Source organism: Pan paniscus, chromosome 15 (assembly GCF_029289425.2).
Source record: "Pan paniscus chromosome 15, NHGRI_mPanPan1-v2.0_pri, whole genome shotgun sequence".
NCBI lineage: Eukaryota > Metazoa > Chordata > Mammalia > Primates > Hominidae > Pan > Pan paniscus.
Window position 1 is genome coordinate 106564056 of NC_073264.2, and position 9315 is coordinate 106573370.

Here is a 9315-nt window from a genome sequence, read left to right on the forward strand (position 1 = left end):
GGCCCTGCCCTCTGGATCTTTCCTGGTGCCCAGAAGGAGATGCCCTCACCTCACCCTAGCTGCCAGCGGGGCCTCATGCTGTGCTGGCCCCTTGTGGGAGAGCTCCCTGGGCCCAAGCCCAGGCTGCAGTGGGCACAGTCAGCAGGAGCCTGTGCGAGCTGGACCACAGGACAGCCCTGCTTGAGCCGCACACGTCGGAGGGGAAGACAGACGGGTCCCCTCAGCGGCCCCGCGGCTCCTGTCCTCACACCCTTGGCATCTTCGTGTGGACGGGCTGTGACCAGACTTCCAGGAGAGGCTGCTGTTACCTGCCAGATGTTGTATGGGGCCAAGTCCAGGCAAAACCTCCACTGCCCGCTGAGTACATCAGCTCACGCGGGGCATGGCCTGGGGTGTGCTGGGCCTGCCTGCAGGCTGTGCGTGGGGTGTTTTGGTAGAACATGGAGTCCCACTGCAGCCAAAGCCTGGCCTCTTATGTGGGCATGGACGTTACCCAGATAGTCTGGAGAAAACTTCTGCGCCCTGGCTTTGGTGCTGCTGATTACCAGAGAGGGCCCAGGCTCTTCCCGGGAGTCCCAGGGCACTGGCAGCTGCCCTAACCCCAGCAGAGCAGGGGTGCCCAGCTTGGTGGGGAAGTGGAAATGCAAGCCGGACAGGGCTGAGCTGGCTGTGTGGGCGTCGGGCACCTAGGATGGCAGAGTGAATCCCTCCGTGGAGCTGTGCCCTCTGGCCTGTCCTCCTGACCATGGGTGCACAGAGACCCCTTTGTCCTTCCAGCATGTCAGCATGTCAGAAGGGGCCCAGGCGTTGGTCCTGGGGGCCAGGCCAGGGCTGGCAGTGGTTGGGGATGGGTGGGGCCGGGACACACGGGGCAGGGCTGTCCGGCAGGGCCGCGGCCCCAGGGCTGCGCCAGGTTCTCAGGCCAAGAGGGAGCTGTGCCCACCAGGCGGGGCTGTGCCCTGAGGAGAGCTTAACTGTCTGTTTCCTTGCTCTTAGCCCTGACGAAGAGTCCTCCCAAAAGTTCATTCCCTTTGTCGGGGTGAGTACTGGCCAGCTTTATGTGACGGGAAACCGCACACCTGCCAACTTGTCATTTACAGTCAGAACGTTTGGGGATTGACTCGATATATTCCAGAACCTTCCCACAGATACGAGCTGGGGATTTGCCTTCCCATCTGGCCTGTCTCAAAGCTCGCTTCCTTCCCTGCTGGAGTGGGGTGTGGGGCCAGAGGTTGTTAGTTCCCCTTAACTCTGCCTTGGGGGCTGATAAATGGAAGCAGAGACAGATCGGTGGGGCGAGGCCTCAGAACACCCAGCAGGCTTGGCCCCACGTCTCAGGAGAGGAGAGACTGCCTGCCCGGGTTGGGGAGGGCGCCTCTGTCCTCTAGGAGCCCAAGGCCCCGGGAGCTTCCCAGTGCTCACTTGGGCTGCAGCCTGCAGTGTGTGGGTTTCACTTCCTGCCCTGCCCAGGGTTAGGGCTGCTTCTGCCAGCCAGGCCATCTCCCTGCCAGCCCTGGGTCTCCACAGCCTGTTTCCTGCCATCTTTTCGCTCTGTTGTATGGCCTCCCTCCCGCCAGGTGTCTGCTGTGAGACAGACCCACGGGGCCTGGCAGACGGGTTGCCCAGGCAGCGGAAGGGTCTCTGGGCCTCGGTTTCCCCACTGGTGGAACAGAGGCCTTTTCGTGCACCATGCAGTGGTTGGGTCTGCTGAGGGCTCTGGGGCGATGGCTGGCCCTTTGGGAGGGTGGAGTTCGTCTTGAACAGCGGCTGCCCAAGGAGCTTTCTCCGGTGACAAGAGTACACTGTGCTCGGGCACACAGGCCTTCCCATGCAACCAAGGCCCTGCCGTGTCACTGGGATTCACGGTAGATCTACGTAGCCGCCTGTGGCTCGTGGCTGCCACGCGGGGCCTGCCAGGTCCGGGGCCTATCCCCGTCGGCCCGCCAAGGTCCCTCTCACCAGCGTCCTGTTTTTACTGCACACATAGTTTGCAGCTGCCCTGAGGGCCGCCTTTAGAGAGAGCAGTCCCTCCTGCTGAGGCCACGCACCCTGAGCACTGTCTGTCCCCACGTGGCTGCTCTGAGCTCAGCTCTGCTCCATAGATGGGGAGAGAAGGGCAGGAGGGACCTGGCACCACCTGGCCGCTCCAGCATCATGGGAGTGGTGGCCACGGTGGGGAGGCGGGAGCCCCGCTGGGAGGGCGCTGGGCTAGCTGAACTGCACGGCTTTCACCAGCCAGTGCCTGTTGTTTTCTAGGTTGTGAAGGTTGGAATTGTGGAGCCATCCTCGGCCACATCAGGTAACCCCATCCCACCCTGAGGCCTTGTGAGTGGCCCGTGGGTGGGCTGCAGGAGCACGGTCACTCTGGTCCTGCAGACCAGATCAACCCTTCAGGGCCTGAGAGCTGCCACGTCCCAGTCTTGCTGTGGTGCTTCTGTTCTGTGGGGGGTTCATCCTCCAGGGACTGCTGTCACAAAGCCCCACATCAAGGCTGGCAGGGTTGTCTTCCAAAAACCGAGGAGAATCCGAGACCCTCCCGTCTCTCACAGGCCACTGGGGACTCCCGCCCTGCCCACCCCCAGGGGCTGCCTGGCCTTCTGGCCACATCCTGGTCCGGAGGGCCTGGTGGCACCCGGGCAGAGCAGCAGGTGGGCTCAGCCTGCCCTGTGACTCCTCCCCAAAGGCGACTCGGACGACGCGGCCCCCTCGGGCTCTGGCACGCTCTCCTCCACCCCGCCGTCCACATCTCCTGCGGCCAAGGAGGCCTCACCCACCCCACCCTCCTCCCCGTCGGTGAGCGGAGGCCTGTCCTCCCCCAGGTAAAGGTGCCTCACGGCTCAGCATGTTTCACTTACCCGCCCCACCACATGCTGCCTGATTCAGTCCTCCTCCCCTATGTCACATCCACCTCCCAGGGCACCTGGCCTGTCAGCCACGCAGGCGGAGGGGCTCTGCAGGACGGCTGGGTCCTCTCTGCCACCTCCTGCCACAGATCTGGGGTTTGGGGGCAGGACCTCTGCGGGACAGAAACTCCTGCACAGTGAATAAACATGGGCGTTGTGCTGGGCTGTCTCTCAGCTCTGTACACAGTTGGGGCTTTTAAAAAACAAGCTGAGGGCAGAAGGTGCAAGAGACGTGAGTCTCTAGACGGTCCTCATGGGATCAGCTTCGACAGCTGTGCTGAGGCCCCGCTAGCCCGCCCGGGTCTCTCCGGAGCAGACCTCACTCAAGTGGAACTAAGCCATGGGGGGGGTGTGGGCCCTGAGGCCAGGTGTGGTGCTGGTGCTGCGTGCAGGGCTCACACCAGCAGATACCCCCCCCCGACCCCCCTGCCTCTGTGTTTCCCGCCGCCGGCTCCTTCCAGGCTGCGCCTGAGGGAGCTGGTTCGCATGGGCCCTCACGACTCCAAGGGGCAGCTTGGAGAGCAGGTGGACAGGCCTCCCAGGCCGAGGCTCTCCTGTCGCCAGGGTCCCTGTAATTTAAGCAGGACCCTTCTGGGGGTGACTGGGCATGTGAACAGCTCCACAGAGCATGCTCCAAGCACCCGGCCCTCCTCTGCTGGCAAGTTGGCACAGGTGCTGGCTGTCACCTCCTGGCCTGTCACAGGGACAGCGATGTCCCCATCACTAGGCCCAAAGATGCAGGTGTGAATGCCTCCCTCTGCCTTTCCCAGCCAGGGTGTCGGCGCCGAGCTGATGGGGCTGCAGGTGGACTACTGGACGGCAGCACAGCCTGCGGACAGGAAGAGGGACGCCGAGAAGAAGGACCTGCCTGTCACCAAAAACACGCTCAAGTGCACTTTCCGGTCCCTCCAGGTCAGCAGGCTGCCCAGCAGCGGCGAGGCTGCAGCCACGCCCACCATGTCCATGACCGTGGTCACCAAGGAGAAGAACAAGAAGGGTGAGGTGGGGCAGGCTATAAGGCCACACGGCACAGAAGGGCGGCTCTGTGGGAGAGGGCGGCTCGCAGTCAACAGGGATGACAGCCCCCGGGCTGGCCTCGGGCAGCCCACATGCGCAGGCAGGGGCGGGTAGAGTGAGGGAGCCTGAATCCTGAGGGCAGTGAGGGTCAGGTGCTTCTGACCAGAGCCTCAGGCGGAGGCCAGCTGGGTGGGCAGGAGAGCAGCTGTCCCCAGTCACCGTGGAAGGCAGGTTTCCTAGGTGAGCAGTGCCATGACCAGCTGAGCCCCCAGTGCCTCCCCCACACGTACCCCTGGCCCTGGCCCCAGCCCCGAAGGAGCAGCAAGATGACAGCAGGGCCTCTTTTCTCCTCCCAGTGATGTTTCTGCCCAAGAAAGCGAAGGACAAGGACGTGGAGTCTAAGAGCCAGTGCATTGAGGGCATCAGCCGGCTCATCTGCACTGCCAGGCAGCAGCAGAACATGCTGCGGGGTGAGCACCACGGGCCCCGGGGTCTGTAGAGTGGGACGTAGGTGAGAGCACAGCAAGGCTGCTTTGGAGCCCAGCATAGGAGCTGCGGGTGTCTCGCCGTGACACGCACATTCCACGATTCAAGGTGCAAGCACATTCGATGAAGCCCTCAGTGAGGCTGACAACCTTCCAAATGCTGAGAAAGAATTTTTTTTCAACCCTTTTTGCTTTTTAAAAATAATGACTTGTTTCGTTTTTTTTGTTTGTTTTTTGTTTTGGTTTTTTTTTTTTGAGACAGAGTTTTGCTCTTGTTACCCAGGCTGGAGTGCAATGGTGTGATCTCCGCTCACTGCAAATTCCATCTCTCAGGTTCAAGCGATTCTCCTGCCTGAGCCTCCCAAGTAGCTGGGATTACAGGCGCGTGCCACCACGCCCGGCTAATTTTTTGTATTTTTAGTAGAGATGGGGTTTTACCGTGTTGGCCAGGCTGGTCTCAAACTCCTGACCTCAGGTGATCTGCCTGCCTCGGCCTCCCAAAGTGCTGGGATTACGGGCGCGAGCCACCGCAGCTGGCCTAAAAATAATGGCTTGTAGTTTAAAAGTGTTGGCTGAGCGCAGAGGCTGAGGCAGGAGAATGGCGTGAACCCGGGTGGCGGAGCTTGCAGTGAGCCGAGATTGCGCCACTGCACTCCAGCCTGGGTGACAGAGCAAGACTCCGCCTCAAAAAAAAAAAGGGGGGGGGGTTTTGGAGAAGATACTCTGCAAGTAACTGTTTGAGAAACGGAGGCTCTGGGAGGCTCTCCTCTTTTTGAGCCCGGGTCAGATGACCTCCAGGTCGACGTGGCCCTGTCTCCCCACAGGGGTCTCTGCTTTAAGGGGGCTCCCACTGTCTTCTTCCCACACCTGTGCAGGTGGAGGTGGATGTGGACGAGCAGCACCTGGCGGAAGGTGGTGGGGTCTGCTCCTTCCACCTGCAGGCAGCCCTGGGGGAAATGCTGCCCTCCCCACCCCCCAGGGCTCTGAGGTGTGGGAGGGCGGGGGCAGGAATGGCGTCCCTCAGGAGCCAGCATGGCCCTGGAGCCCCCGAGTCCCTGAGGAAAGTGTTGGTGCCCTCCAGCATGGGGCTCCTTCTCATCCTGTACGCCCGGCTGCCACCCAGCCTGGTGGGCCAGGCAGGCAGGTGGACAGGGTGGGCAGGCCGGGCAGGGGGGCAGGCGGTCAGGCAGCCCTCTCCCACAGTCCTCATCGACGGCGTGGAGTGCAGCGACGTCAAGTTCTTCCAGCTGGCCGCGCAGTGGTCCTCGCACGTGAAGCACTTCCCCATCTGCATCTTCGGACACTCCAAGGCCACCTTCTAGCCCCACCCACCAAGGGGCCCACCTCCTGCCCCATGCTGTGAGGGGCCCAGCTGCATTTCTGTTAACATTTCAGTTTACTACAGAGACAGACGCTTAAAACACGAAGAGAAACAGTCTTAAGTATGAATGTGCTCACAACGTGGAAACTAACGGGGGAGCTCCCGCCGGGAGCCGAATAACTGCTCTGCTTATTAACCCGAACGTTCGGCCCGGGGCTGGGAAGCCAGAAGGACGGTGCTGAGCCATGGATCGCGGAAGGCGTCCTCTGGCCTCAGGAGCCACCCAGAGCCTCACAGGCTGAGTTCTTGCCTCTGTGTCCTGTCCTTCCTGGAAGTCAGGACTCTGCTTCCCCAGGGAGCCCGGGGCAGGCGGAGCTCAGTGGCCACAGGCCGAGGGCCATGGGGCCGCTCAGTCCCGTTGGGGGTGTCCTGAGTTGAGCCTGGGGGGGCCGTCCTGCCCGCCTAAGAGATGCCCCCAGCACCGCACACTCGTGGTTCCCAATAAACTCCTGCCTGCGGCGGAGGTTTTATAGCAGCAGATATTTTTAATGCTTTTCAATACATGTTCTAATGTAGCTGCCAAACATGTTGCTCTTCTGAAGTCCCCCTGGGGCTGGGCAGAGCCAGCAGAGCCTGCCCCCACTTCCCCAGCCCCTGCCCCACCCCGCCTCACACCTTCCCCACTCTCAGGCTGTTCTTGAAACACCATGAGGCTTCTGCGTGTAGTCCCTGCCCCAAACTTAGCAAGCACAGGGGCCTCCACAGCCCAGGCGGCCCCAGAAAATGTTCCAGAGCCCAGCTTGGTACATAGTGAGATGCTGCTGGGGTTGGCCTGAGGTGGGGGCCACTTCCTCCACCCCAGTGGGTATGTCTAAGGTCAGCCATGGGGGTATCTGGGTTGAGATTCAGGTTTTGGTGAATATGGGGCAGGCGTCCAGGTGTGTTTGTGTCACCTGCTGCAACGCTGTAGCCAATGAAGATTCCAGCGGGATGGCCTGACCAGTGGGGCCGGCACTTTGGAGCCATGGGTGCAGCCCGGTACCCCGTGCAGGGCCTGGGAGGCTCTCCAGGCCACAGTCCTCAGAGTGCATTGGGTCCCATGTTGTGTGTGGGTTCCATGCCCTCCACACAGCAGGAGAGGGCCTCCCTGACCACACCTGCCTCCTCAGTCCTGCTTCTCCCCAGTAAGCCTGCACTCTGGGGTCTCCATAGGAGGAGTTGGGGAAGCTGGGGCCCTCCCAGGGGCCCTGATCGACCCTGGGGGCTCTTGGCCTGGTTTCGTAAGATGGAGCACTGCAAAAGGCTATGCTCAGAAAGCAAACGCAGGGCAGGGTGGGCCTCGAGCCGGGGCTGGAGGGGTCTCCACCCTTGCTGGCCTGAGAGATGGCCCACATTTCTTACTTGTGACCGCCCTGCTCTTCCTGGCGGCCCCCCCCCCCCCAGGTGGCTGAACAGGGTGATTTTGTTGTGGTGAGGGGCCAGGATGTGGCCTGGTGTGCAGCCTCAGCTCCCTGGGTTCAGGCCTCAGAGGTAGCCTGTGTGCAGGAGGCAGAGCCCCAGCCCCTCCCAACCAGAGCCCCTCCACACCAGGGACTCCTTCACCTGGGACCAGGAGCCTGGGGCACACTCCAGGGTGGGGGAGAGGGTAGGAAGGTCTCCCATTGAATCCTGGCTTCAGGCTCTGCCCCGAGAAGTGTCTGCGGTGAGGGTGTGAGCCCCGGGCTGATGGCCTCTGACCCCGGCAACAGGTGGGACCCTGACCGACTCGTTCCAGCTGCCCCCAAGCTGGGCTGCAGAGCGTCTGTTTTTCTGCTCTCCAGTTTCTTTTCTTTTCTTTTCTTTTTTTTTTTTTGAGATGGAGTCTTGCTCTGTTGCCCAGGCTGGAGTGCAGTGGCATGATCTCAGCTCACTGCAGCCTCCGTCTCCCAGGTTCAAGCAGTTCTCCTGCCTCAGCCTCCCGAGTAGCTGGGATTACAGGCGTGTGCCACCACACCTGGCTGTTTTTTTGTATTTTTAGTAGAGATGGGGTTTTGCCATGTTGGCCAGGCTGGTCTTGAACTCCTGACCTCAAGTGATCCACCCGCCTCGGCCTCCCAAAGTGCTGGGATTACAGGCGTGAGTCACCGCGTCCTGCCGGCTCTTCCAGTTTCTTTCCCAAGGGTCACACTCAGTAGGGAGATGAAGGTGGAAACATCCTTGCTGTGGCTTTCTGGCCTCAGAGCAGGTTTTAGAGGAAGGGGCCACAGGCTGCCTAGTGCATCCTGGCTGTGGGCAGCCCCTTTCCTGGAGCCCTCCTGCCTACCCCGTACCTCCCATCTGGCTGCACAGCTCCATCCTTACCCACGCAAGGGGAGAACATGGGCAGAGTCTCCATCCAGCAGCTGGGGGTTCTGGTGGCACTCCCTGTGCCCCTGCTGCTGCTGGGCTGTGGGTCTGCCCTGCACCCAGGAGCCCCACGGTCCATCCCCCACACCATGCCCAGCACCAGGGAGGTTGGGCAGACAAGACCTGGGCCATGCCAGCCCTCTGTGCCTCGGTTTTCCCACTGGTTACACAGGATGGTCGCATTTTCCCTGCCTACCTCACAGAGCTGTTCTGAGGGTGCATGGAGGAGCACTCTGTTCCACCAAGGACAACTAGAAACCAAAGCCATCTGACAGCCAGTGCGGTAAGGGCGGGGGATGTGTGTGTGAGGTGTGCACACCCCCCGAGACCTTGGCCCTGGACTGGCCTCACAGGACAGGAGGCAGCCCCTTGTAGAGCTAGGGCTCAGCCCCATCAGTCTCAAAGGTTAAGCCACCAGTCACCACCGAGGCACCCCTCAGGCCTGGTGGCCACTGTCCACTATTACGTAGACAGACCCCACCCTCACCCAGGCCAGCTGTGGGCCAGTCCCGCCCTGCAATCTGGTCTGCTGCCTTCCTCTTCCATGTTGGTCCCCTTGGCCACTGTCTCTGGGCACGCAGGCCAGTGTCCTGGTTCAGTGCCTCGGCCAGAGCTGGGGCAGGAGAGGGGCCTCTGGGTGAGAGCTGGGGGTGTCTCTGCAGGGTACTGGCAGCCTTGCCACACTGTCCTCATTCCCAGATGGAAAGACCTGAGTGCCTCTCGCCTTCCTCCGGGAATGAATTCCTCATGAAAATGACCAGGCCACTTCTTCCGAGGGCCAGGCCGCCCCCTCCCCGAGACCTGTCCTGTCATCCGCGGGTGTGTGGCCTTTAGGGGACTGAGAGCTGGGCTTGCTGGGCACCTCTGGAATCTGACCCTGTGGGCCAAAGAAGCACCACTGTAGTTTCTGCAGACCCCCATGCGGTTCGTTGTGCATTGTTTGGTTTCTAGGATGTATGTGTTGCTAGTTTTTTTTTAATGAAACCCGGGATTAATGTAAATAGCTTTTTGGGGAACGGATTCTAATGTCACGTATGTGACCGTGTGGACTATTTCAAGGTGCTGATGCAACACTAATAAACCTGGAGGGGCCGGCCCCCGCCTGCAGTGTGATTCTCTCGGCCGTCCACCCCTTGGGAGCACGCGGCGGAGCAGCGCCTCCCTCCCGCCCGCGCGCCCTGTCCTGGGTCCGCCCCGCCCCAGC

The 9315-nt window shown here is 61.4% G+C and overlaps 1 protein-coding gene across 13 annotated transcripts in view; it reads left to right on the forward strand.

Annotated features, from left to right (window-relative positions):
* PACS2 (phosphofurin acidic cluster sorting protein 2) overlaps window positions 1-9207 on the forward strand; it is a 100275-nt gene extending 91068 nt beyond the window's left edge. For 12 of the 13 annotated variants that reach the window (XM_055098085.3, XM_034938292.4, XM_034938297.3 and 9 more), the window contains 6 exons: window positions 997-1039; window positions 2257-2299; window positions 2684-2819; window positions 3674-3900; window positions 4277-4390; window positions 5609-9207. In XM_055098085.3, the coding sequence (XP_054954060.1) occupies window positions 997-1039; window positions 2257-2299; window positions 2684-2819; window positions 3674-3900; window positions 4277-4390; window positions 5609-5727 (682 nt within the window). In that variant the 3' untranslated portion in view covers window positions 5728-9207. Of the gene's footprint in view, window positions 1-996; window positions 1040-2256; window positions 2300-2683; window positions 2820-3673; window positions 3901-4276; window positions 4391-5608 lie in introns of those variants that run through there. The other variant, XM_055098086.2, reaches the window with a different exon arrangement.
* Window positions 9208-9315: the final 108 nt, after the last annotated feature.